Here is a 27,612-nt window from a genome sequence, read left to right on the forward strand (position 1 = left end):
AATATTCACATGCTTCTAGTCACTGGCTAGAGAGTTACTCGGCGTAGAACCAGACCAATTGGATTGACAGTGAAAATGTTTCAAAACATTAAAACGATAGATACCAATCTAAATATAATTTATATGGGTCGTCAAGCCTACAGCAAACACATATCTGTTACGACTGACCTAATCGAGAGTGCTACAATGGTAAATAGCTGGAACTAAAGACCGCTCATTGTCATCTCCCGAATACTATAAATCATACATCATAAATATTAGCATGATATCTATCATAATCTTGATCATATCCATTACTATGATTTTCTTTTAAAGATTTGAATATTTCTTAAGCACCATTAGCAGCTTACTACAAAGTAAGCTCCACCTGTTGAAGTAGCTTTAGATAAAAAAAATGCACTTCATAGTATTTTAGGAGCTAAGAAATTTATTTGAGCTAAAAGACTGAAATCTACATTCTAAAATATGTTCGGATCATTTTTGTTAGACATTGTCCAATTGACAAGATAATGGCTTTTGATAGAACGACCAAGTTTGTTTTCCATTCCTAGAAACAAGTTTTCCAAATAATCTTTCGTAACATAAAATTCAAAAATTTGGTTACGGTAAAAAAAAAAAATTAAAAACATCAAGCTAGGATCGGTTATGGGAGAAAATTCTGAAATACGTTTGTGTCGTTTCCATTAACTAAATATGCTTCAACTGGCCCACCATGACGACAGTCTTTCGATGATGAAATGGGTTTCATTCCATCCTTCAATAGCGTCCTGCTCACCGAAAAGCCCCCAGAAACCTTCTGCAGCATCATGGATTTTGAACGGGTTTGCATCAGATTCCGCCCCACTCGAGGCAAGATCGACCGTAATAGAATAGGCATAAGTACTTTCATAATAATTGGGGACGGCATTTTACGTAGAAATTTTAATTTAAAAACAAAAATGAAATAAAAATAAATTCAGCACACAAATGCGTGGTAACCAATGAAAATCTACAAGTCGAATAAACATTTTCCCATAAATAGTACGCAAAGTTGATTTCAATTTGATTTACGCTTGCTTCGATGCAAAACTTTTCTCAAAACTTTTCCAAACATTTCGAAGGTTGCTTGTCAATCCTCTCAGATCTATCAATTAGTCACGAAATTTTCCAATTAATTTTCCAATGTATTTTTGAAAATCCCATTCAGCTCGAAACTTGGGCTCTTAGAAATGATCATGCATATAAAATAATGAAAAATGGACACGTTTCAAATATTCATATTTAATTATACATATATACGCATGGGATTAGATTTTTCATCAATGAGATATACAAGTTCTTTGTTTGCCAGAGACAGACAGACACATATTCGTATATATATATATATATATATATCTGTATATCTGTCTGGTATTGCATTAAAGATCTCAACAAAAGTGTTTGAGCAAATTTACATACATATATATCTATATAGTTATTTATAGATACGTATATATACTTAATATTTATTTAAAATAGTATAAAATTCATATTACCAACTTACAGTTATTATATATACATACCTACACAACCAAGTATATATCTATTACATTTTCGAAGAATCCAACTCACCTATCACATTTTTTCCAAACATAAATGCATCCAATAATCAGCACGAATATGCAAAAGCATGATAATATATATTTCACACGATCAATTCCACAAATATCGGTCTTTAGATTATCGTACGTATCACGCGATCGATTGAACAATTGATCACAGCGTATAAGATTAAAGAGCGAACCCATTTTCAAAAAAACAATATAAACGAATAATAACTTCTCAGAGATCACGAGCTAATAAATACATTTATTTCGAACTCCACACATTTTCAATGTATTTCAAATATCATTGAATTTTCCACATGTACCAGACTAGACGTTTCTTGGTCTACATAGTATTTTGCGCACAAGAAATGTCGATACTTAGAAACCACACAGAAAATTGAAAATGTAAACAAATTATATTTCGCAATTACAAATATACAGAGCAACTAGTTTGCTATATGTACGTATTTTATTGTACTTGTTTTGCTTCAAAAGATATTTCGTATTTTAGATACACACATTGTATCTGTATATTGCATGTACACATGTGTGTGTGTATATATAGTATATAAACATAAAACGCATGCCGCGTTTGCGTTTTACTTTTAATTTTGTGTGTTTTATCGCAATTATTGTGAATATAAACAAAACGGTTGAGACATTAAATGAAATATGCGCACGTTTCTACTGATTCGAAGAAGGCCGAAAATGTTCCCGTTAGCAGCAGCGGCCCGAACCGTCTGCAGCCGAGTAACGCAACGTACTGAAAGAAACGGTAAAGAAAGAACTCTCGCTCAAGAAGCTGGGTGTGCGTGCGAGACAGACAGACACAGAGAGAGAGGGAGATCGCGAGCATGCAAGCAAACAACCGAGCAGCCGAGCAACAGAGCATGCCTGCACGTGCACGATCGCGCGAAAGCTTTCGCATATTTCTTTTATTCTTGTACCCTTTGCAAATAGGTTAACGAAGCATATAATGCAGCGAAACTGACACGCCCAGCCCTTGTAGGGAAATATTAATTTTAAATATTTTCTAAGCAAAGCCAAACTAGTTGAAAATAAACGTTGTTTATTTTCATAACAAGGTATTAAAATGTACTTTTTACGTACTATTTTATTTATTTTTGTATACACTTATGTATATACGAGGTATCTTTTAGTAGGCACCTGTATATCACTAGCCGTTCAATGTGTCGTTACGTAACTGTGTTGATTTTTGTGTTGCCTGCATTGTTTTTGTTTACATGTGTTTTGCTTATTTGCCGGTGTTTGGCCACAGTTTGAAAGCCTCTGTGGCTGTCAAACTGCCTGGCAAGAAAAGCAAGCCGGTTTGGAATGTTAAACGATTTGAAACTATCTGTGCAGGCTACGGTATGTTTAAAAATCTAGGAAATAAGCAAATCGAAATTTAAAAATTATGCCACGTGCCCTTTTTATTGCAGATAGTTTGCAGATAAACTTGAAACGTAACTGTCATTTAAATATGAGAATCCTTAAGAGTTCCAAATACAAAACACTATCTAGTAGAAAGAGCAGTTCACGTAAAGCTGCGATCTTACCCACTGTGCTAGTACATGGTGGTGCCGGGCATATACGCGATGACTGGGTGAAATGCGTCAAATTTGGCGTTAAAGGAGCAGCGCAGAGAGGCTACAAGGTGCTGCAGAAGACAGGCAGCGTGCTGGATGCTGTAGAGCAGGCAGTTAGGGTTTTAGAAATGGATATTCACTTTAATGCAGGCTATGGGTCAGTGCTGACAGTGGACGGCGATGTTGAAATGGATGCGGCGATTATGGCTGGTGCTAATCTGGAAGGCGGCTGCGTTACCATGGCACGAGATATAACGCATCCCATAAGCTTGGCCAGACGCGTCATGGAAAAGACCAATTATCGATTTTTAGCAGGCGACGGCGCCATGAGCTTGGCCAGAAATGAAGGATTCGAGATACTACCCAAGGGTGCATTGGTAACAAAGGCATCTCAGAAACTCCTACAAATATTTAAGACCACAAATACTGACACGCTTTACAATGTTACGCCAGGCACCGTTGGCGCTGTGGCAATTGATGCGTGCGGCAATGTGGCAGCGGCAACATCAACAGGTGGCCTAACAGGTAAGTTATCGGGTCGTATTGGTGATTCGCCACTACTAGGAGCTGGTACCTATGCTGACAATAAGTCAGGTGCCGTGTCGGCCACTGGACATGGTGAATCGATCATGCGCTACAATTTAAGTTCGCGCGTTTTGGCGCTGGTGCAGCACAAAGATTATGCGATACAGCAGGCTGCGGAACAGATACTAAAACAGATGACAAAGCGCTTTAATCAGACGGGTGGTCTAATAGCCATCGATCATCGAGGTCAGCTGGGCATCTGTTTTACAACGGAGTGTATGTCCTGGGCCTATCAGCAGGCTAACGAGCTGCACTGCGGCGTGACAGTTGGCGAGGATGAAGTGGAGATTGTAAACGAAACTTCAGAATAGAGCTTAACACAAACAACAAAAATAGAACAAAACATAATTATAATATCTATAATAAAAACATACATAATTTTAAAACTGGTCGCAGCCAGCACAATAAGAGTTGTAGCTATTTAAATTGAGCAACAAAAATCACAGCTGCCACAAATGGCAAATAAGAGGTTGCCCGTGGGCTGTGATTCTATGAAGAACCGGAGCGCCTGGGTGCAGCTTAATTCGTGGTCGTTCACTTTCTGTTTAATCAATTGCTGCAATTGTATCTTATCGGCTGCATGCTCAAATCGTGCACCACATTTGCATGTGTAAAGAGATTTAAAGCGTTGCAACGATTTTATCAAGCACACAGGACAAATCAAGTCAAGATCTTTGGGATCGGTGTCCGGCTCAATGTACAGTGCTTCCAAGTGCTGTTCTTGAAGGGCATACCATTCATTGACATCAGAGAGCAGCTCCTCATAGACATGTTGCTCCAATTCCAAGTCTTGATCCAATTCTTTCAGCTCTAATCGTAAAATGGCTTCAAGCTCCGACTAGAAATCAAGTTAAATTAACTGATTTTTATATTTATTGCCACAAATTACCAGTTGCACTTTACGATTTCCATCGACGCAGTCCTTGCGTGCATTCAAAATGCGAATGCGGCATTTCTATTGATTAAACAATTTAAATTTGGTTTAATAATAAGTTAATAAGCCGCTCAACTTTTTTCTTACCTCTCTTAACAGCTCTCGCAGCTTTGGCATGCCTAGACGTTGTTGTCTGGCAACACTTTGCGCATGCCGTTTTTGTTCAACACTTGTATTATATATGGGACTGCTGGGACACTGCATTTTGGCAAATTCTAAATAATAAGCAATAAGACTAAATCTTAATAATTTGTGAAATGCGCGCGTGAACGCCAACAATCACAGCTGTTTATTTATCGGTAAAATATCGAGATACAACAGTTGAATTTTCATATCGCTTACCTACACTGCCGTACAGAGTTGCTCTGAGTATATTTTGACATTCGCAATATGGCGTACTTCATGCTTCCGCTCTTTCTTTCCCTTTCTTTTACCAACGTGCATAGTGTCTAGTAAAAGGTTAGTGCTATTTTCTCAAATTTCTCAACGAGAAACGTTCTAAAATGTTGATATTTTGTGCCTTAAACAGATGCCAGCCCCGGCCGTTAAGAAACCAGCAGCTAAAAAGCTGCCCGCTGTGCCGGAATCTAAACTCAAGTTCAGCAAGAAACAAATCAGCAAGCGTGTTGCAGAGACGAAACGTCGCCTGAAGCGTGTCGCTGTCATAGCCCTGCGCAAGAAGGAGAATCTGGTGCGTGCCGAGAAGTACCAGAACGAGTACATCAAGGCTGATCAGCGTGAGATCAAGCTCCGTCGCTTGGCCAAGAGCCGTAATCAGTTCTACGTGCCCGCCGAAGCCAAATTGGCATTCGTTGTGCGTATTCGTGGGTGAGTTATTTGTCATAATTATCGCGTGTGTTATATTTTCTAATGCTCAATTATGCACTTGCAGTATCAACAAGGTTGCACCAAAAGTACGCAAAGTGCTGCAGCTGTTCCGTTTGCGCCAGATCAACAATGGTGTGTTCATCAAGCTGAATAAGGCCACTATCAATATGCTGCGTATTGCTGAGCCCTACATCACCTGGGGTTATCCCAATCTGAAGTCGGTGCGCGAGCTGATCTATAAGCGCGGCTTTGTTAAGCATAACCGTCAGCGTGTGCCAATCACCGATAACTTTGTTATCGAGCGCAAGCTCCGCAAGGCACATAGCATTCAGTGCGTTGAGGATTTGGTCCATGAGATCTTCACTGTTGGACCCAAATTCAAGTACGCCTCCAACTTCCTGTGGCCCTTCAAACTGAACACGCCCACCGGCGGCTGGCGCAAGAAGGCTAATCACTACGTCAACGGTGGTGACTTCGGCAACCGCGAGGACAAGATTAACAGATTGCTGCGCAAGATGGTTTAAACAGCAGAGCCTCGCAGTGAAATAGCTTAAAACACAGTAAACGGTCTGGCAACAGCGAAAGAAATAAAATTAACTCTTTTTATGAAAGTACCAAAATGCCGTTCACAAAATCGAAAGTGTTTTCACTTTTATGGTTAGTATGCTTCTAATTATAGAGGATGCTTCATTAGACATAGATTGCAGGAATTGGATACGAATTAAATATAAATTGCATAGCCGTGAGGTTATAAGCGGGCATTTCGCTTAATTCAATTGATCGTCAATTCGATACAATCATTTACGTTCTATGAGCATAATTTTAGTTGTGTTTACATGAATTATGTTTGGCGTTAGAGATGGCCTTAAGAGAGTGTTGGATCTCAATAGTAAGACAAGTTGTATCTCACGTTAACACCTTGGGCTTTATTTACCCATCTCTAGCGGACAAAGCACTGTATTTTCGTGACAGCGATGGACCCACTCAGTTTCGTAAATTTATATGGGCTGATTGATCATAGGGTTAGCTGTGAAAAAAATAGTGATTCACCTGCATAATTAGTCTGTCTGAAAATATTTGGTATATAGTATGTTTTTTAATTTGCGACGCCCCCGATAGGCATATTCAACAGTTTTTAAGATATGTATTCCGATTTTCAAGTCTACGGCTTTAAAAAGCCGAATACCATTTTCACTTCGTGAACGAGTATTACAAGAGTTAATATGAGATTACCAATTATTTTATTACGTTTACATGGTATATACATTGTTATTGGATTAAAAAATAAATTATACGGCCATTTCCATTTGAATCTTGCCATGCGGATTGTAGCCAAGAAGTTCGAAATCCTCGTAGCGAAGATCCTCAATGTTCGAAGTTTCACGCTTGATAACAAGTTTGGGAAAGGGACGCGGTTCTCGTTTCACCTGCTCCAGCAGGGGACTCACATGATTGTTATATACGTGAGCGTCGCCCAGCGTATGGACAAAATCGCCAGGCTTTAAGCCCGTCACATGGGCTATCATGTAGGTCAGCAAGGCATAGGAGGCAATGTTGAAGGGTACGCCCAGACCCATGTCGGCGCTGCGCTGATATAGTTGGCAGGACAATTCGCCACGCGACTGCGACACATAGAACTGGGCCAGACAGTGGCATGGCGGCAGTACCATCAGGGATAGATCCATGGGATTCCAGGCGGACATTATGATGCGACGGTCCGCCGGATTGGTACGTATGGTATCGATAACCTGTTTCAACTGATCAATTCCCTGGCCGGTGTAGTCGTCATGGCACGTCCGATATTTAGCTCCAAAGTGACGCCACTGGAAGCCATAAACTGGACCCAGATCTCCAACTTCACGATCCGTGTAGCCGCATTTGTCGAGAAACTCGCGTGTGCTATTACCATCCCATATATGTACATTCTTCTCCTGCAGGATTTTCGCATCTGTCTTCCCAGCAATAAACCACAACAGCTCCTCGGCAACTCCCCGGAAGAAGACGCGCTTGGTAGTCAGCAGGGGGAACGAGTCCCGTAAGTCGAAACGCATTTGAGCGCCAAAAATGGATCGAGTACCCACCATGGTACGATCAATCCGCTCATCACCATATTTAATAATCCTCTTTACCAAGTCCAAAAACTGCACTTCATCAAAGTTCCTAAACTCCTCATTTTCTTTATTCCGTTTCTCGGGGGAACATTCCATATCCAATGTTTTCATCTGCGCATCCAGGCGCCTTTTCGACGGGGAAGGAGATTGCTTCGCTTTCGTAGGACTAACCATTTCCGAAAATGAAAGAAAAGTTTGGCAGATAATCACGGACGTTATTAGTTGACTAAGCTTTTGGCGCTAAAATGTATAGAAAAAAGCCGCGAAAAAATTTCAGAAAATACAACCATGTAAAATGGCGACAAAGTGAATTTGAAATTGTTGATTCGATTAAAAGAAACTTTTAAATTCTAGTTTTTAATTTATAATTCATAAACCATTAAATTGTGCATTGATATTAATTTATATGAAGTACCAAATCCGTGTTTGCAACATACATATACTCAAATATTTTATGGAGCTTAGTACGAAAAATTGTAGTAAATGTCTGCAAAACTTAGCAAATATCCAAAATATCTAATTAAAATTATTTTAATTTATTTATAGATCAATTGCGCTGACAAAAAGAACTATCGGACTTTCCTGCAAAAAAGAAACAAGAACAAAACTATTTCCGAAATGTTATCGATAAGTATCGAATGGTATTTCAGTTAAGGGTCCGCATCCACATCCATGTCAACTTCTTTAACTGTTTTTCGCTATTATAATGAGCTTAGATATTATTTACGCAGTTATGTTAGATTGTGCGATTGAATTGTAAAAGTGTATCAACCGCCAAAAGCCATGTGATGTGTACGCCGCATTTCGACGTCCCTTTTATATGGTAGCTCAAAGGAAGACTTACTGCTTATCTATACTAACGATGGACAGCTCTTAGTCCTTGAATAACGCTTATCATCGATAGTATTTATGGTTGGTTTTTTTATTCCTTTCTAAATTATGATCATTAATCAAATCATATTTTGATAAAAATAAAAATCTTTACAACAGAAATGTTAATCTTATTAAACTCCAAATTGCTTTGACTATTCAAATATATTTTTTAGCGCGATCACTAACTTCGCGGCAGTAGACTAGCAATAAGAAAATGTTTTTAAAATGCCATTTTAAATCAGAATTTATCAATATATTAACTTTTTTTGCCTCGCAGCTGGCAGTGCTTGCAACTCATTTTATAATTGTCAAAGACATATATTTATGTATATTATTTCGCATAAGAAAAAGCCAAAAGGGAAGAAAACAGCAACCGGTTTACAGATCTTTGTGTTGTTGTCAAAACATATGCGATTTATATAGCATTTTACATATGTCACTTAGTCTATATGCTAACGGTATAATGCGCAATTGTCTCTCTTTGAATTATAGATTGTATTGTTCCTATTACTGATGTGTTGTGGTAACGTGTATATTCTGTACCAGGCGCTGTCCCCAATACTCTTCCAGATTGAATGGCTTGAAATTTTTTAATTGATTATCAGATTCATTGCGGTATATAACAGATGTACTCTGTTCGCTAACCTGTAAGTAAACGAAAAGAAAATCAAAAACCATTAACACTCACGATCAAGAAAAGTGACCTGCCACAAGGCGCTACAAATTGTCTTGCCAAATTTAAATATATCATCTATATCTGTATCTATATATATCTATATGCATTTTCATTTCAATACTTACTTTATTCCAAGCCTCCCGAATGTAACGTATTAACTCATCGTGCTGTGATATGGGCACATTTTGGTGCTGCTGTTGTTGTTGTTGTTGCGAGACAGTTGCATAGAGCACATTAGTGTTTGTTGTTGCATTATTAATGCTATTATTGGAGTATTGTGTGCTATGCGATGTGTTTGTTACTGTAGATGCCGAAGATGGCGAAGATGACGAAGTTGAATTTGCATTGTTATGATGATGGTGATTGTGTGGTCCGTTGCCGCTGCCCTGGCGGCGAATGTAGGGGAAACGTCTACAATAATGTTAGATTATTATTAGCCAAATTAGTTTTTCAATATCGTGAAAAAAAATATCGCCTAGTTTTTCACGCAAACACACACATACAGACACAGCCACACTCACAAACACCCTCAAACACTGAGTGTTTACTTTTTTTCAATTTGTATGCGTCACAAGCTTAGCGTAGCATAAACATCTTATGTGTGTCACGCAAATATCGGACTTACCCATTGTTGCGTTCCATTTTGTTATTGTGTTGATAGAAAATATTGCTTCAGTTGCTTGTTTTTGTTTATCACACAATTCCCAAATCTATTATTGGGAGTATTGTGAGCTATTTTTTTCTTTTCGTTGTTGCATTTGACAGAAGTATCGATTGCATGGCTATCGAATAACTAAAACACATTGGCAGCGCTAAAAGCCGGTTGATTAACAGCGGGCTAAAATGAATTTAACAGCTGTTACTGTTTGAAGACGTTACAAATATGAAATGAAAACTTGCAATATTTTCACAATTTCGTTTTACGTTTATTTCTATAAAATTCGTAACATACATATTTTGTTCAACTGTTAATAATAAATGAAAAAATAGCTGCACACATGCGTATACATACACTTACAATATAAAAAGGAAATGTAGAGAGTAATCATATAAAAATTTTTTACAAAAGAATTACCGTATATATGTGTATATAGTTCTTAATGAGCATTGTTAAACACAACACAATGTTCTTTAATCAATTATCATTTCGACAATCTGACCATCTCATATGTATTTCGATAATAAAAACTACTTTTGTCTTTAACATAATAAAATGCACATTTGAGTTTCAATTTTTGTCATTACATTTGGCAGCACCAAGGGTACGGTAGGGGGCAAGGAAAGGTATATATGTAGGTAAAGTACCGTTCAATTCGTCATATCATATCGTTGTATGCCTTTGTGCTGCATAACATATTTATATGTATTACGAATAACAGTTAGATTTGTGCTAATAGTTTCAATTTCTTTAAAAACAAACTATTTTGGCGACGCGCTGTTTACAAATGAAGTAAACAACAATTTTTTACACTTATAACATACACACATATTGTTGCAGCTGTGCTGGAAAACGTTCGAAAAGCGCAAAGCACTTCCATTATCGTAGTTGTCGTAGTAGTAGTATTAGTAGTGCGGTATATCAAGGATAGCCAATGGAATTGGAAATTAAGGTGACCACATTGTCATATGGAGAGTAAGCTGCTTTTGCTGATCGATTGTTTTCCAGTGCTACCAGGAAGTTAACATTCGCAAGGATTACAGATCATCGTCGCCAATGCCTTCAAATGCTTCGTTGCGCACGGACGCAGCCGTTTCGTCATTGCGAAAGAAAACAGCGGCGAAGGTGCGAGCCGTTGTCAGCTTGTGCTGCTGCTTTGAGCGTTGCGCTAGAAACTTAACCGGCGGTGTCATCGTTGTCGATGTACCCGATGTCGTTGTGCAGGACGAGGAGACTGAGCTGGGCGTCGATGTGGTCGATTCCGATGCGCCACGAGATGTGCTTGCTTCCTGCTCATCATCGCTTCCACCGCTGGCTCCGCCACTCCCATTGCTGTCACTGTGCAGCAGCTCATCGACCATGGCCTGCAACGAAACAGACATAAGCATTGCCTGCTGGCTGGTAATCGTTATCCACCGCAGCGTTTGCTTCGACATCAGATACTCGAAAGATAACTGCAGCTGAGTTGGCTGATCTCGTGACTCGTACGTATTATGCATTGCACTCACTCGCCAGCAGCGCATCCGAGTGACCCGAAATTTGGTCTCATAGATTTTGGCACCACGTGCCGTGCGCAAACTCAGCTCCCGATTGCCAATGGTCACCAGCGCTGTGGTCTCCAGCTCTGGGTAGTCCACCTGCGCGGCGCCGAACTGTAAACAGCCATAGGAGGGCAGCTGACGCACTAGCTCTAGATATTGCAAGGGTCGCGATTGCAGCTGCAAGCTGCACAGCTGTCGCCGCATCTCAGGCGTACAAATAACCCATTCACGTGCCACATCCGCCAGCGTTTGATTGTAGAGTAGGTTGAGCGCCACGCTGTTGTTCAGCAGCTTTGAATCCCATCGCGAGTTCCAGTAGCATGTGCGCAAGAGCAATTGACAGGGCTGCGCATGCATGCGCGAAATGAATGGCGACTCAAAGTCCATCAAACGGCGGAGCAGCAGCACAGCGGACGGATCGTCTGGCGAGGAGGAGCCATCCTCTGATGCCTCCACATTTCGCATGAGATACAAACAAAAGAATTGTATTAGTTCGTCGGGGAGCTGCAGCATGCGACAGACGGACTGCAGCAGAGCGCTTACATTCTGCTGCACATGACAGTTGACCAGCAACTGTACACCACCTGATCCTCCTCCTCCTGGTCCTGCTGCCCAGCCACTGTACACCTCCACTTGAAGCTGCTGCTGCTCATCCTCGCTGCTCACCGAGCACTCGGCCAGCGCTGTGTCCAATTGAGCGCGGTGCAGAAACTGTTGTAAGTATGTGAGACGTGTGATTCGCCCATCCTGACCAATGATCTGCAAGTAGTGCTCTAACGCAGCACGTCGTGTCTCCAGCTGACTGTTGCTCAGTGGCAGCAGCCGCTTGGGTGGGAATGGCGGTAACGCAGCGTCAGTGCAACGCCTACGCAGCTGTTCGTGCAGCGCGTGCAGCTGCTTGTAACGCAGGCTGCAATGATAGTTACCATTGATGTAGATGTTGTATACCGTGTATGTGGGCGAGCCACCGCTCCCATCCGCATATTGTTCCTGTGTGTCTGGTATTGAGAAATGCATTTTGTTGTAGTTGCTGCTGTTGTTGGACGCTGTTGTTGTTGCGTTCACTATTTCATTGCGTTTTATTTGTCCGCCATGGACGTCTCTAGCCTTTTGTTGGCCGATTAGTCACTGTGGTTTTATTTGTACATGTATTAATTTATTTAATTAAAGAAATTGCGATTGAGTTTTTTCACCTACACGCTGGAGGTGAGCTACTCACTTTGGCACAACCGATTCTTAGAAACTTATTTAGCTATCGATATTTTTATATTGCAATTTAAATATTAATGAAATAATATTTGAGATGGGTAATAACGCGGAAATATTCCACATACAGATTATTTCCTACAAATTGAATTAAATATTGAAGATATTTATATATACATTTTTACTTCAATGAAAATATGACAAGGTAGGGTATATAACCAGTCCACATTATGAATTTAAATTGGTCTCCCATCTCTACAGTTGGTGTATAGTTTTCAGTTGCATGGTTCTTGAGTTAGTATATAACTATCGATAACTTTCCTCCCAGTTTACACAATTCAAAAATTAAATGATATGAATTCAAGTTAAACTATCATATGGCATATGTCTTTCAAGCAAGCGCTAGCTTATTGATTACAACTAAGTATAATTTAAGTTTACATTATTAAGATCGCTTGTTTCAATGGACAATGGTCAGCTGGGTCAGCAGCTGATCCGCAACTATCAGCTGAGAGTGTGTTTAATGTAGGGAAAACGTGGACGACACGAGAACGTATCAACGTATTTTGAATGGAATTGCCAAAACAAAGACCACATCATGACATTGGAGCTCTCTTTGCAGACGCAGAGGGCTTTCTGCGGGTCAGTGCTCCCATGGTGAGATACAGTAAGCTGGAGTTTCGAAGATTATTGCGCCAGAATGGAGTCCAATTGGCGTTTACACCGATGATGATATCTGATTCGATCAACAATAGTGAAAAGGCTAGACAGAATGAGTTCACCACGGGCCTTGATGATCTGCCTCTAATCGCCCAATTTGCCGCCAAAGATGCAATGGAATTTGTAACGTCTGCACAGCTCATCTATCCTTATGTGGATGGCGTTGATTTAAATTGCGGCTGCCCGCAAAGTTGGGCAATAGCCAAAGGTTATGGCTGCGGACTGTTGCGGCAACCAGAGCAGGTGCGAGATGTAGTCCAAAGCTTGCGGCGCACACTGCCCTCGGATTTTAGCGTCTCTGTAAAGATGCGTCTTTTAAACAGCAGCGACAACCAGACCTCAGTACAAAAGACGATTCAGCTGGCTCAGCAATTGGAGCACTGTGGCGTCACCTTTTTAACTTTACACGGACGTACGCCAGCACAGAAGCATTCCAAGGATACACTCAACGTGGAAGCCATGGCCAATGTCGTCAAATCGCTGCACATTCCGCTGATAGTCAACGGCAATGTGGAAAGCTATCAAGATGCCTGCGAACTGCATGCCCAGACAGATGCTGCAGGCGTCATGGCCGCACGAGGATTACTCGCGAATCCTGCACTATTCAACAGTGACTATCGGCTAGCCACCACAACGCCAAAGGAGTGTTTACAGCAGTGGCTGGACATCGCAGAGTCTGCGGGTGATAATTTGCATTTTCAATGCTTTCACCATCATCTTACTTTTATGTGGAGCAATGCAATGAAACGTGCCTTACGCATCCAATTCAACAGTCTCGGCACCAAGCCGCAAGTACTGCAGTTCCTTGCCGAACACTATGATGTACGTCCCAGTCCCAGTAGTTCCACATACCAATACACAAACTGCACATATACCCACTTCACACCGCCCAAACATGCACGTCATTTGGCTGCGGAGGTGGAAGAAAATTGTTGGGATGCTGGCAGCGATGGCAAATATTTTACAGACTTTAAAAGTCAGCAAGTGTCTAGCGAAAATGGGGGCGATCTTAATCTGGGAGGTCTATTCCTAGATGACGACTGACGTGTAAAATAAATCAGGTAGTTATGGCGTGCGTTTCAATTGGTTTAAGGCGACAGTTAAATTTAAATAAAAGAAAACGTATTTGTCGGTAGGTACATGTATACAAATATTTTAAAAACAAAAAAAACACTAAACAGCTAAAAAATCTTTTAATTTTTTAACAGTTGTAGATTCTGTTAGACCTCATAGTAATCGGAATATTACATGTATATATCGATAGTAAATTCGAATGCTTACCAACTGAAATTTTTTATACAAGGCTGTTATTCAGGTCTAATTGCTGAAGACTCAAATATTTTAATTTTATATTAATTGTAAATACACAAAACTTGTCGCCACATAAACGACTATTGTGATTTAAATTGTTATTCATATTCTATTCGATAGTCGGTAGCTTAAAAATATTGGTACACCAAGCGTCGTCCATCACTAAAAACAAAGCAGGAAACCAAAACAAAAAACAAACACGTTAAAATGCGCCGCCGAGAGTTACAAACTATACAACTAAAACTCTCCGAGCTTAAGGAGTATGAGCAGGCCAAAATGGAGCGTGCAAAGGCACGCCAGCAGGTGTCATCGCCACGCACGCCCACACCCACCTCAGACAGCGAAATTATGTTGCTGCCATCGAGCAGTGTGCCGACAATTTTATTGGCCAACAACAGCAACAATGTCGGCGATGATGCCGACAGAACGGCCAAGGAGTGAAGAGATTCATAAGTTCCGCTTATAATATATGGTAAGTTGACGTTTGTAGTTACGAATACAAGTTCAAATTGTTGTTAAATTACATTAATACTCATTGCCAATGCTGCTACTGCTATTGTTGTTGTTGTTGTTGTTCTGAAAACGCACCGTCTCAAAGCCATCAACGAGTATCTCGCGATCCTCGGTCTGTTGGCGCTCACGCAACCATTGTTCGCGCACTGGCATGTAGCGACGCAGTCCCGGCCATTTACGCCAACAGCGACGTTTATAAAGCAGCCAAATCAGCGACACTGCGCATCCAAAGAGGAAACACAATAAAAATATGCTAACGCCACGCACATGCGAATGGGTCTCCTCCTCCTGCGCGTGCGCCTTTGTAACAGCGGCCAGCACAGTTTCATTGTCAATGTCCGGCGCTATTGTTGGTGGCATCTTGCTTTGCTCCTTGTCGCACCACGTAATTTTCACATAGTTTGTGATGACGTCTCCTGCAAGCGAATGAATGCGCACGGCACACTCGTTGTAGGTGCCGTTCAGTGAGGTCTTGTGTACGTAATTCGCGAGGGCATGTTGGCGTCGTGTTATGCAGCTCAGATGCGTTTCGGCCACCTGCTCAGAGATATTGTTGCGATAATGAAGCACGTAGTTAACAATCAATCCATTCGGTTGATCTGGCTCTGCAAAGCGCACGATGTAGTCCGTTGTCTTGGGCAGACGGCATGCCATTAGTTGCGGCAACAAGTCTGCACCAATTGTGAAATTTGTGCGTTCGTGCACCGTCGTGGAGCTGCTGCATCCGAGCATATTGCAAGCTTGCAATTGCAATGAGTACAAGCGATAGCGCTCCAGCTGACGCAGCTCATAAAACGTCACATTGGACGCCAGGCGCAGCTGCTGCCCTGCCTTTTGCGTCGAGGACGCACAATTGTCGGGCTCATCTAGGCTGCAGCGAAACATTTCAGCCATTTGTTTGATGAAATCCTGATCGAGCGCTTGATTTGCCTGTCGCGTGCAGCATTCATCATAGTCGTCTTGTTCCTGCCGCCAGCGCACTGCTTCCATGTCTTGCCTGGACGCCGGTTGCCGGCAAAAATTGCGTTCATCCATGTAGGCGGTATCATCAGTTAGTTCATGCACTGTTAACATATAATAATCCAACTCCTCTCCCTTTAAGCGTAGCGTTAACGTGTTGTCCGTCTTCTTGGTAATGGCCAGTGCTGGAGGTTTTGGTATATCCATGTGCGTTTCCACGTAAATCAAATCGCTGCGCGCGTCGTGCTGTATATCGCCGCCAAAGGTGCGCAGCATGCAGACGTAACGCGTATGCGGCCGAAGTTGATCCAGTTGATAGCTGTAGTGGGTGCCATTATCCTGTAGATCATCCGCAAATAGCAACAGTCGCTGCCAATTGATGCGCGTGCAGATTGGCGCCTCCAGCTCACTTTGCTCGGCATACCTTGTGCCCAGCGGCACGGTTCTATAAATCAGCTCGAGCTCTACACTCATTTGCAACTTTAGCCAGCTGAACTGCAGCGTGCGATGAGACGTTGGCTGCAAAGAGATGGTAAAGCCAAAGGCATTCAATTGTTGAATGAACATTAACATAGACGGGCTTACCTGCACGAGCAACTGAAGCTTGGCTGGACCGCAGAGCACCTCCTGGTCGCTGGTCTGCAGCGAGTCCATCACCTTGTCATGTATAACGCGATCCTGAAACTCTTTTATATGCTTGTTGCATAGCTTATTGTTGCGATGCATAAACATGCCGCCGCTGACAAACTCCAGCTGCTTGGTTGGTGCCCACAGCTCGCTGAGATGCTTGTTGTCGTACAATATGAAAGCATAATGCCGATTCTCGAGAGGATCGCCGTGTATGCGGCGCAGGTTGCTCAGGAACTTCAGACTGCTCAGCTGTGAGGAGCTATAAAAAAGCCAATTTCAATAGACAGGCGACTTGTTGGAATGGAATACGAACCGATAGATCTTTAAGTGTCCGCGTATCTCGCGTATGCTGCTGAGACTATGCTCCAGCTGCTGCTCATTGACTTTATTGCGTATGGTGATGATGAGGCTGCTGTTCACAATTTGACAGCCGCGCAAATCCTCAGCATCGGCCAAATTGTATATGACAATCATGCCATCCTGATGCTCTGGCGAACAGACGCTGATGCATGCCTCCAGTGGCGCACAGCGTACGCAATCCGATGCGGCATTGGCTTTGTAGCCGCTGGGACAGAACGCCACACACTTGTCGCCAAACGTAAAATGGCCATGGAGATGGACACATTCGTCGCGGGTATAACAGCGTTGATAGTGATCCAGCACATACCTGCAAACGGACTAAGACTAAGTGGCAATCAACCAGACGCCAAGCCGAATCTGGCCCAGTTCCGTACTCACTTGGTCGCCGGGCAACGCTTAACACAGACACCTGCATCCGTTAGGCCACGGCAGACGACACAGCCGGCAGCTGTTGTATTGTGACAGCCGCCCAGACACTCCTCGTGGCAGCTCTGCAAATTTCTGCGAAATTCAAAAGTTTTGCAATCGGAAAGTAAATCAGTTCGAAGTGGAAAGAGAAAAGTTTCAACTCAGATCAAAAATATGTTTTATTTTAATATTAGAGTTTAGCTTTTTGTGTGCTAATGGTCGGATATTGGCCTAGTGAACCTGAACCTTTTATAACATTTTGTAATCCAGGACCTAAGCTGAATATCTTAATATTAACTTGAGGCTTTTATGTCTAAGGCTTGTCTCAAGTGGTTTACAGCGAAATCGTTGCTAATGTTAAGCTTCTGTTAATAACAGTGTTGCTTATTAACATTAACAGTATGTTACATTTAATTTCTAAGAATTTAGGTTTAGCAGGGAAAATGTTCTGTCCGCTTTACATAAAACCTTTTGCTGGTCACATCTGCCTCTACTCTTCAGACTACTATAGACATTGATAGGGCTGTTCGCAGTAAAATATCAAATAATTAACGTCAGACACCTACCGATCATAGTGCACGACATTATCGTTTTCGAAGCGCTGGCAGGTAAAATTCGACCAACAGTAGTTGGAGGCGCAACCTTTGCAATTAGCTCGATGTGTGCAGTTGTTGGATCCAATTACAATATGATTCTCTCCAGCGCTCAGTGTCAGTCGATCCCAATTGATCTACAAAACGAGAGTTGAGTGAGCACATCTAGATATCAGGCATTATGCATACCCTATTCAGCTGGCAGAGCTTGTGGCAGTTGCCGATGTAGACGTGACCATGTTGTATGGCAACTAGAGACTTAAATTCCAACTGAAATTCGGAGAGAAAAGTATTATCTAGAAAGAATGTGGATTCAAATTGATCTTGATCAATTCTAGAAATTCTTATATAATTTTACGATTTTCTTCATCATAATTTTCACTTACCAGCTCTAATTCGGGCATGCTGGTAATGCCCAGTGCATAATTGAGGAATAGTCGTCGGCCGCGTATTACAGTGAGATTGGGAAACATGTCACGGATATTGGTCAAGTCCTTAACCTCGGTGAATATCATATAGTCCGTGATTTCGCGCAATTTGGGAAACGAATACAGCGAGAAGTTGCAATTTTGACTGGGCAATAGTGTGATCATTACATAGCCAATGACCACTGTACAATTATCCAATAGTCTCATTTTGCTGCACTCGTTGCGTATGTCTATGCTGGTGCATTCTTTGAACTCGGCCGATTTATATTGCTGTGTGGCTGCCAAGGCCAAGGCCAAGGCGAAGATGTTAGCAAGCGCTAGCAACATGTGTCCAAGCTTTAGCAGCATGTTGCCAAGTGTCTGTTGTTCGTGCGTGTTTATAATTGTTGCTGCAAATGGGAATGTTGCTGCTGCTGCTGTTGCTTTTGTGCTGTTTGTTGCTGGCGTCTTTTCAACATTGCTCAGCTTTCTGCTCTTTCATCGGATTTGTTTATATGGTGTAACTTACAATTATTTCGCTCTTGCCGTTTCTCTGTCTCTTTAGCACTGTTCGCCTAATTAGCGCATTGCCTTTTGCCGATCGTACCCGAATTCCCGATTAGCCGCAATTTATGAGTTTCCACACTATCGTCAACGAAAATCGCCCAAGAAGCTTCAGTTAATTTTTGGTCGCCGACTTTTTCGCTTAGTTGTCTAAAAATTCACACAGTAAAAAAAACACACACACCGACAGGAACACAGTTAAAATAATTATTGCTGCTTCTGCTAAAAATCACAACGTTGCTTTTTTCTCTTTCAAAGGGCACAAGTGCTAGCCACGAATTGATTTGATTTCAATATTGCGGTACTTTGCCTGCAGAGTCTTTCCATTGACAGAGTTGCCACGTAACTTAAAGATCAAGAAGGAGTTGGTTAGTGTAGGAAGTGAGTCAGGGAGAAATAAATACATAATAACTCCCAAGGAAAACATTATTATATAGATATTTATTGTATTATTTATATATTTATTATATTATTTATTTATTTATTATACTATTTATATATTTTTTTTTATATATTTATACCATTTTTTTTTTCATTTAGTTAAGTAATTATCATTTTAATTGTTATAAAATATTTTGTTTCTTAATAAATTCAATTGCGGTTTCAAATAGTATAATTAAATTAATAAAAATATTTTTTTGGGAAAAATTATTTGTGGATTTTTAAAACACATTAAATATTAATTTAATTGTTTAAAAAATAATAATTTCAATAAATAATTAATTTCACGATTTTAGTTTTTATTATGAACATTTTATATAAATATGCATTTTATATTTTTTAATTTTATGTATTTGTTATATTACATTTTCTTTAATTAATTATAGTATTTAAAAGTTTTTAATATTTAAAACTAAGTTTTAGATTTATATATTTACAAATTATTAAAATTAGTTTGAAACTAAATTTCTCATTTATAAGAATTTTTAACTAATTTTAATTTTTAAACACAAATGATAAAAATTGATTTTTTAGGCCCGTTTGTCGTTTTAAATAACTTGACAATTTATTGAGTTGTTTTTAGAATTATTAGAATAAATTGGCAAAAATTGATCAATTGAAATAGTTTAAATTAAAAAAATTTAGCAAAATATAATTGATCAGAAAAAAACAATGGTTTAATTAAAGCTCGTTTTACATTTTCACAAAAGAAATTTCTTTATTTATTATTATTAATAAAAAAATAAATTAATTGTTTAACACATAACTTTAATAATTTTTATTACATTTTGTTTCCTTGCAGTTGGCCATCATCAAGGAATCAATACACAATATATATATAACTACTTGACTTTATACCTCGTAACACTATATGCAAAATATAGTTTTATATATAAAACACAATTCAGATTAAATTTTGTAAGCACTCGTATATAGTTATTTATTAAGTTGAAATAGTTGAATTGTATTTATTTGTATTTTACATTCAATTTGCCAATGATTTGTTTAATGCTACAATAAAAGACTTCATAATTTGTAAAATCGAATTGAAAGTTTAATTTTCGAACAGTTTCTGAGACGCGTTCGCGACGATCTTGCTGCGGCGATGCCCAATTGTCGACTGGACGGAGGCGAATGGAAGCCACAGAGTCTGGGCCGGGAACTTAACGATCTGTGCGAGCCATCAAATTGATTTTTTATTTAGTGTATGCCCGCTTACACTGCGCAGCGTGGTTGATGGAACGTGCCAGCGCCGGCCTCACTATCATCTGTGTCGTACGGCATTTCGAGGGCAGGCCGTAAATTCATTTGAAGCATTTGATTTGCCGTCGATGTCGTTCGCGTTTCCCGTTAATTTGTCAACTGTGCAGCTGTCTGTTGCATAATGCCCGCGCACTCAAATCGAATGCAATTACACCACATATGCAGGGTGCAATTTCTCTCAGTGCAGTCAGTGGCTGCCTTTCCATTTTTATGCAGTTCCTGTTCTTGGCTTCTCTCTTAGCCATGCTCCTCCTGCTCCTGTCAAACAGCCAGCTGATTCGTATGGCTCATAAAAACAGCTGACTCCAATTAGCCACATGGCATATCGATCTTACGGGACCCTACACACACGCACGACCACACACACACACACACAGGCTCGCACATGCACAAATCCATCAGAGCAGCTGAGGCCAAAAAGCTATTAACGTTAACGAGAGTAGCATAAATATGGGAGAAAAAAGAGCTAAAACGAATCAATTTTCCAGCTGGGCCTACACGTTGAACGCATTTTAAGAAACCTTAAATATTTTATTATTTTATATTATTTTTGGGAGAAGTTTGACGGATCTTTGGGAAATTTTAAATAATTCGCGTTGAATCCAAAAGTTATGAATAGATAGAGATAGAGAGATATGGAGAGAGAGAGAGAGATCAGCTATCTCTTTATAAGGCAGTTCAAATATTGCAATGTTGAAGCATTAATGGATTATAATACTTAACAACGATTCTCAGACAAAGCCCAACTGATTTTGTATTAGAGTCGAACTCTTGACTTAAAAGTTAAATAACAACAAAAATCATATCTCTTACAATTTAGATCTTTTGCTTTTCCAATCATATTTGATTGAACTACAATTTGACTTTAAATTTTATTGAAATTTTATTTATCTTAAGAAACTATTTGAGGATTTGTAATATTTCTGACTTTGAACTTTGAAGAAATAAATAGAAAATAGGAAATATTTTGAAAAAAAAACAATTGAAAATAGATGAATTCTCTGATTCATACATAAACATAATCGAGTCATCTATGTATAAACTTTCCTTTTTTCTGATCACAGTTATCTATATCAAATAGAAAGCACAAGAAAAACAATATCATCAATAGTAAGAGGATGGCTTGGGTTCAATTGAATGAATATTTTTAGACTAAGACATCACAAATATTTCTTATTTTTTATTTAAATGTCCAGCAAACTTGCTCTTTAAAGTCTGCCGATAATAAATAAACAAAAAAATAAGTGAAATATTGTTTTCGTTGCAACGCATTATTTGTATGGAAAGATCATTTCATGTTTGGAAGGCCCCGTTGCTCGTGTCAAAGTTCAATTAATTCAATTAAATTAGTAGTAGTGTGTGTGTGTGTGTGTGTGTGTGTGTGTGTGTGTGTGTGTGTGTGTCATGTATAAAGCCCAACGCATATGAATCCAAATTTACATAAAATGAATACGTTCTCGTATGAGGAAAATAGTTTTAGACTTCTTTATCGACATTACATATATGTTTATATATATATATTTATATATAAATTTGAGGCTTAGTTTAGGTGAAATGTGAACTGGAGCTGCGTTTACTCTGGTGGCGTATTATCGTGTATCCATTCCTGGAAGTAAACCAAGCTCGTGTAGACGCTGGGTATGCGCAGGCCGCCGCAATTGTCGGAGCCGAAGGACATAATGCCGATCTGTGGAAAGGAAGACAATTTACTAAGGTTACTAAGCACCTATGTATGTCAGCTTACCTGTGAGAAGATGTTGTTCTCCTGAATGAAGAGCGGCGCACCGCCAAAGCCTTGGCAGACATCTTTTCCCTCGCCGCCGGCGCACATCCATTGGCCCTCAATGGAGTTGGGTGATTCGAGAGCGCCCGTCGAGCCATAGTTGCGCAGACACAAATCCCAGTTGGTGAGCGGCACGTCCAGATGCGACATCTCTGGCTGGCGAAGGCTCGACGTGGACATCTTGCCCCAGCCGGCAATGGTCGCCCGTTTGCCCACGACCAGATTGGCGCGTGTCTTTTGCAAACAGATCGGCTGTGTGGCCACTGCATTGGAGGAGCAGAAGAAGAATTACAAATCGATACGAATCTAATTTTGGGTTCTTGTAGGCTGCAGACATGCAACGCCCATTGATCGTGATCGTGGGCAAAGGAAAAGGGAGGCAGGTCTTGGTTATTGCAACATTGTTGAATTCATTGTTGCCCCATTGATTGGCCTTGCGCTCACGTACGCCCATTAAACGTTATAAAGCCATAAAAACCACCAGCCAACAAGCCTGGCCAGCAATTAAGGTAACGCCCCCTCGCAGCTCTCAATGGCAGCGTGGCTAATGTGTTGTTTACGGGTTTGCTTTCCTCTTCAGCCAGCCCACTGACGAATTGTGCCGGTAATGGCCCTTATTTGTTCAGATCGTAACGATATTGACGCTTTAACATTCAATTTAAATTTATGTTTTCCACAAAGCTGAAACTCCTTCTGAATTCATGAGAACACAAGAACACAAGCTCAAAATACAACAAAAATATAAGACTTACAATATATATTATCATAGTTACATATCAAAAATCCTTTTACAGAAAAAGTTAGTACTACAGTAAGCCGGGCTTATTTAAATAGTAGCTTGAATGCTAATGAAAACTCTAAAATTAGCATTAATCAAAACCATCTGATCTTTTCTTTGTATTTATATAAATATATTTTGCTATTCTAATATTAAGCCAGAATTCGAATTTATAATATTGTATAAATATGAGTTATTTTATTAAATAAATTTAGCTATCATTAATAATCATTAATAAAATATAAAAATTTCTACCTTTTCAGTTCTTTGGAATATACCATCTTGGAAGATCTTATTTGTTATAAACGTAAATTATATCATACTATTTTAATATTTTTTTTTTTACTATGGAAATTCTTTTCATTTTTATATTATCTTTATTAAACTATGCTAGGTTTATTTTTTACTATGGAAATTCTTTTCATTTTTATATTATGTTACAATATTATTTTATTAAAATTTCCGTCAACCCATACATCGAACTGCATTGCATATATATATATATATATATATATATATTTTTTTTTTTAAATTTCAAATGCAATGCAGTTCGATGTACGGGTTGACGGAAATTTTAATAAAATAATATTTTAACATAATATAAAAATGAAATGAATTTCCATAGTAAAAAATAAACCTAGCAAAGAATAATATTATATATATACCCTCATCTTAAAAGGTATAAAAAGTGAAAAATAAAATAAGCGCTCAGCACTGAAGCTAGACTTAAGTTGGAGACTTCAACTAAATACTTGCCCGATTTTAAAAAATTTTAAGTCCATTTACAATTTATGTCATCTACAAATAAATCTATAAATTATATGGCCCATTGGGCATGGACAATCGGAAAATATTGATTTTTGAATCAATTAAACTGTTTTTAGAGCGTGAATGAAATATATATATAATGATTAAACTCCATCACATACTTTTTCTGATACGCTATTTATATGATTTTTCATGAATATTTTATTTAAAACTTCCATTGTATTTATTGTATTAAAAATTTCTTTTACTTTGATTTAAGCTTTTTTAAATTAATTAAATTGAGCTTTCAGCAGATTTTAAGAGCTCGATTTTTATATTCTGTTTTTTTTTTTATCACAAATTCCTCGGATCGAATTAGAATAAATACAAGTTAAACTGCTTTAAAGAGTCTCTAAAATAGTTCCTTTCATTAATTTCAGTTGTGCAATTAGGAAGTGCAAAGCTTAAATTTGAAATTTGAAACAAAGTCCAGAACTATTGAACTATATCTAAAATCGAAAACTGGCTCATTATTTGGTACAGTAAGCACAGAGCGTAGAGCTTGGAGCTGGCCAATTAAGTTAGCCCCCAGTAACCCCCGTCCTATCCGAAATGTCGCCCTTGCCTCAAATTAGCAAACATGCAATGTGAGAGACGATGCGACGCATGTGTAGTTGACATTATTGAACTTGGCGAGTCAAAAATAACAAAAAATAGAAGAAATATCACAGAGCAAAACGATTTTTAATTAACGTTGACACTGCGAAGCGTAACCAGCTGCCAGCTGCCAGTTACCCCTCCCCCTCTCCCCTCGCCCGTATTTCAGTTCCATCGACCCACCCCGCCGTCAGCGCAAAGGCCCCGCCCCAATTCTTACCCGAGTAATTGAGCGGTGTTTTGAGCACTAGCAGCGCAATGTCATGATGGTATTGGCCTTGCTTGTAGTCGGGATGCACAATCACATGGCTAATGGCATGATTCACTGAGCGCGGTGCGCAGAAGCCAGTGCTAGCGCAGTCCGGATCACTGGAGGTGTCATACTCGCCAACGCGCACCGATGAGCTGCCGGGGAAAGTGAACGAGATTTTCTAATAGATGTGGAGATATCGGGACGGGCATAGCTTACAGTCGATGGCCATCGGCTTTGGCCAGTGCACAGTGGGCGGCTGTTAGGATAACGCGTCGAGCAATGATCGAGCCAGCGCACGGATAGGCAAAGGCGCCCGTGTTGACATCTGTAATTGTGTGAGCTCCGCATAACATACTCGCTTCTGATATTTTGTTCATTCCACTTACGCTTGAAGCCCACGCGTGCCACAAACGGATACGAGCCGAGGCCCTTGTAGAAGTGCCCCTGCACCAGCGACTTGCCGCACACCTGGTTCTTCTCCAGCGGACTGCTTGGACAGCACACGTAGGGCATCTCCTCGCCGCCGCCACAATACAGCGACTTATCGCCGTAATAGCAATTCTTGGCCACCTCATAGATCATGGCCGTGCAGTCGTGCAGCGGCGTACACTCGGTGCCAAAGGCGCACTCCGCGCTGCCAGCTGTCTGGCTGCCCAAATAGGAGCGAGCGGACACCGAGTGGCTGGCGTTGGTGTTGCCATTGGTAAGATCCCTCTTGGCAACAGTTGGCGGTATAACTAGTTTTTCTGGCAAGTCGAAAAAGTTATTTAATATATTACATTTTATATTTGGTATTTTCCATAAGTATCTACTCTATTAATTCTATACATAAATGAATATATATTTTTTGTATATAAAACTAATTTTATTTAATAATTTTCATTTAATTTAATACTTTTTATAACAAGTTGAAAATATATGTATCAAATTTGACAACATTTTTGAATGCATTAAAAATTTTGAAAAACAATTTCCAATAAATAACGTAAGCTGTAAGCAATTAATCGATTTACAATACTTTTAAGCTATTTTAATTCCATTGCTTAACTTTTCAAAGGTAAGGGAAAACACTTAAATCTAATTAATGTAGTTTTCCTATATGAGCCAGTTGGAGATACTTTAAGGAAATATTTTATAGGCCCACTAGTCAACAAAAAAATGTTTGGAATTGCAGTAAAAAACTGGCAAATTTAAAATAAGGATCGAATAAATAAATGTATATTAATACATAATTTTTAAAAAATGATATTTCTATATCCATATTTTATATTTATTTCTATTTTTATATTTATTTAAAAACAACTTTTTTAAAACCATTTTCAATTTCATCTCGAATATAAGTTAAGTTTATTAATTTTTCTTATATAAATTATGTAGAAGAAAAAACGAAATATATAATTTTTATATTAATTAATTTATATACATTATTTTTAAAATTTTTTTTTATTTGTTACCTAATTAATTATAAATATATAAATATATATATATATATATAAAAGATCTACTTAAAAAATAAATCATGAAATAATATAGTCAATATCTAGTATATAAAAATTTAGATAGATAAGTTAATTATATAATTAACTAATATTTAAGGCCAAATTAAAATGATTTTTTTAAAGAAAACTATATCAAATAATAAACAAGACATTAAATGTGATTAAATAGTTAAAAATATAAATTGAAATGCGAATTTTAATAAATAAAGGAAATAATTTATATATACACACACTTAAAAAATTAACTTTCGCAATATAATTTAAAATAATTCCCCAATTGCAAAAAAACTAAATAAATATTACTCAATATGACTTTATATGTTTCGTCGATAACCCTGCGTAATCAATAATTTTAAATAAAACCCACTAATATACCTACCAAACTCACCAGCTTCAGCTCGAATGCATGCAAATATGCTGCAAAATATGAATAATCCATAAAAGGAATGCATAGCCACGTCGCCAAACACTTGTGTGATTTATCCCAATTTTCTACAAGGCAATAAGACACTTGGCACTTAAATCACTGCACTTATTAACTAGAGTTCCAATGACTGACGAACCGAACGCGTTCACAAATCTCTTTCGACTAAACGATTCGACGCTAAGTCCGACACTAAAAATCGCGCTGCAAAATGAATACGAAAACTGAAAATGAAAAATGAAAAATAAAAACTGAAATTTTATGGGCAGTTGCGGTAGCTGCTGCCACTGACTAACTAACTGATTTTATGACAGTTTGGTCTCAATTCCAGGTTGTGTCGTGTTTTTTTCTAACTCCGATACGATCAGGGCACGCTCTTTGTATTTAATGTGTGATATATGTGGATCATAGTAACTCGCACAGCCGGTCATTAGTTAGTTGAATGCAGTTTTTATTTACCATATGATGAGCACATATTATAGAACTGTGGTTAAGCACATACAGCTATATATAACTGAAGAGATGTACCTACACACAAGTAATATATACTGGCAGATCGGTGCATACGAGGCAAATGATGCGACTGTTAGTTGCAGTTTTCACTTCGTAATTGTAAATAATTTGTTGAATTTATTGAATCCTAAATTAATCAGTATATATACACATAAATTGTTAAATATGAATTCAAATTAATTAAATGTTTATAGTAAATTAAATACTAAAAAGAAACATAGT

At 39.0% G+C, this 27,612-nt stretch overlaps 11 protein-coding genes across 12 annotated transcripts in view; 4 read left to right on the forward strand and 7 right to left on the reverse strand.

Annotated features, from left to right (window-relative positions):
- LOC111603936 (ATP-binding cassette sub-family C member Sur) overlaps positions 1-1,766 on the reverse strand; it is a 74,499-nt gene extending 72,733 nt beyond the window's left edge. The window contains exon 1 of the mRNA XM_023321765.2: positions 1,591-1,766. Within this exon, the coding sequence (XP_023177533.2) occupies positions 1,591-1,766 (176 nt within the window). The remainder of the gene's footprint in view (positions 1-1,590) is intronic.
- A 1,165-nt stretch (positions 1,767-2,931) lies between these two features.
- On the forward strand, positions 2,932-4,103 carry LOC111603888 (probable isoaspartyl peptidase/L-asparaginase GA20639). Its single transcript, XM_030223204.1, has one exon. It carries the CDS (start codon positions 2,983-2,985, stop codon positions 4,048-4,050), a length of 1,068 nt encoding a protein of 355 aa, XP_030079064.1. The 5' UTR covers positions 2,932-2,982; the 3' UTR covers positions 4,051-4,103.
- Positions 4,104-4,116: 13 nt separating this feature from the next.
- Positions 4,117-4,959, reverse strand: LOC111603891 (RIP-like protein). Its single transcript, XM_023321709.2, has 3 exons — positions 4,761-4,959; positions 4,629-4,694; positions 4,117-4,577 (listed from the first exon to the last, which is right to left on the reverse strand). Exons 1-3 carry the CDS (start codon positions 4,875-4,877, stop codon positions 4,161-4,163), a joined length of 600 nt encoding a protein of 199 aa, XP_023177477.1. The 5' UTR covers positions 4,878-4,959; the 3' UTR covers positions 4,117-4,160.
- An 84-nt stretch (positions 4,960-5,043) lies between these two features.
- LOC111603890 (60S ribosomal protein L7) lies at positions 5,044-6,115 on the forward strand. Its single transcript, XM_023321707.2, has 3 exons — positions 5,044-5,132; positions 5,203-5,501; positions 5,566-6,115. Exons 2-3 carry the CDS (start codon positions 5,203-5,205, stop codon positions 6,023-6,025), a joined length of 759 nt encoding a protein of 252 aa, XP_023177475.1. The 5' UTR covers positions 5,044-5,132; the 3' UTR covers positions 6,026-6,115.
- Positions 6,116-6,509: 394 nt separating this feature from the next.
- On the reverse strand, positions 6,510-8,180 carry LOC111603889 (thymidylate synthase). The gene is made up of 2 exons (XM_023321706.2): positions 8,050-8,180; positions 6,510-7,852 (listed from the first exon to the last, which is right to left on the reverse strand). The coding sequence occupies exon 2, from the start codon at positions 7,784-7,786 to the stop codon at positions 6,791-6,793; it is 996 nt and encodes a 331-aa protein (XP_023177474.1). The 5' UTR covers positions 7,787-7,852; positions 8,050-8,180; the 3' UTR covers positions 6,510-6,790.
- A 578-nt stretch (positions 8,181-8,758) lies between these two features.
- Positions 8,759-9,953, reverse strand: LOC111603949 (protein kinase 4). The gene is made up of 3 exons (XM_023321780.2): positions 9,787-9,953; positions 9,287-9,572; positions 8,759-9,130 (listed from the first exon to the last, which is right to left on the reverse strand). The coding sequence occupies exons 1-3, from the start codon at positions 9,801-9,803 to the stop codon at positions 8,993-8,995; spliced, it is 441 nt and encodes a 146-aa protein (XP_023177548.1). The 5' UTR covers positions 9,804-9,953; the 3' UTR covers positions 8,759-8,992.
- A 294-nt stretch (positions 9,954-10,247) lies between these two features.
- Positions 10,248-12,584, reverse strand: LOC111603877 (sorting nexin-17). The gene has a single exon (XM_023321688.2). It carries the CDS (start codon positions 12,375-12,377, stop codon positions 10,857-10,859), a length of 1,521 nt encoding a protein of 506 aa, XP_023177456.2. The 5' UTR covers positions 12,378-12,584; the 3' UTR covers positions 10,248-10,856.
- A 517-nt stretch (positions 12,585-13,101) lies between these two features.
- Positions 13,102-14,571, forward strand: LOC111603893 (tRNA-dihydrouridine(20a/20b) synthase [NAD(P)+]-like). Its single transcript, XM_023321711.2, has 2 exons — positions 13,102-14,418; positions 14,495-14,571. Exon 1 carries the CDS (start codon positions 13,137-13,139, stop codon positions 14,328-14,330), a length of 1,194 nt encoding a protein of 397 aa, XP_023177479.1. The 5' UTR covers positions 13,102-13,136; the 3' UTR covers positions 14,331-14,418; positions 14,495-14,571.
- A 145-nt stretch (positions 14,572-14,716) lies between these two features.
- Positions 14,717-20,409, forward strand: LOC111603894. The gene is made up of 2 exons (XM_023321712.2): positions 14,717-15,069; positions 20,276-20,409. The coding sequence occupies exon 1, from the start codon at positions 14,805-14,807 to the stop codon at positions 15,036-15,038; it is 234 nt and encodes a 77-aa protein (XP_023177480.1). The 5' UTR covers positions 14,717-14,804; the 3' UTR covers positions 15,039-15,069; positions 20,276-20,409.
- Positions 15,038-19,420, reverse strand: LOC111603892 (insulin receptor-related protein). The gene is made up of 7 exons (XM_023321710.2): positions 18,448-19,420; positions 18,251-18,331; positions 18,035-18,198; positions 17,439-17,561; positions 17,014-17,367; positions 16,656-16,959; positions 15,038-16,589 (listed from the first exon to the last, which is right to left on the reverse strand). The coding sequence occupies exons 1-7, from the start codon at positions 18,835-18,837 to the stop codon at positions 15,123-15,125; spliced, it is 2,883 nt and encodes a 960-aa protein (XP_023177478.2). The 5' UTR covers positions 18,838-19,420; the 3' UTR covers positions 15,038-15,122.
- Positions 20,410-22,253: 1,844 nt separating the features above from the next.
- Positions 22,254-27,062, reverse strand: LOC111603902 (chymotrypsin-like protease CTRL-1). Of its 2 annotated transcripts, none has more exons than XM_023321720.2 (6): positions 26,842-27,062; positions 25,341-25,700; positions 25,171-25,279; positions 24,922-25,106; positions 22,481-22,782; positions 22,254-22,423 (listed from the first exon to the last, which is right to left on the reverse strand). In XM_023321720.2, the coding sequence occupies exons 1-6, from the start codon at positions 26,903-26,905 to the stop codon at positions 22,310-22,312; spliced, it is 1,134 nt and encodes a 377-aa protein (XP_023177488.2). In that variant the 5' UTR covers positions 26,906-27,062; the 3' UTR covers positions 22,254-22,309. The 2 variants fall into 2 exon arrangements, with proteins under 2 accessions (XP_023177488.2, XP_023177487.2); XM_023321719.2 differs by having other exon boundaries at positions 26,833-27,062.
- Between the last annotated feature and the right edge of the window lie 550 nt (positions 27,063-27,612).

This window comes from Drosophila hydei, unplaced genomic scaffold, assembly GCF_003285905.1.
Source record: "Drosophila hydei strain 15085-1641.00,03,60 unplaced genomic scaffold, DhydRS2 tig00000149-arrow-pilon, whole genome shotgun sequence".
NCBI classification, from domain to species: domain Eukaryota; kingdom Metazoa; phylum Arthropoda; class Insecta; order Diptera; family Drosophilidae; genus Drosophila; species Drosophila hydei.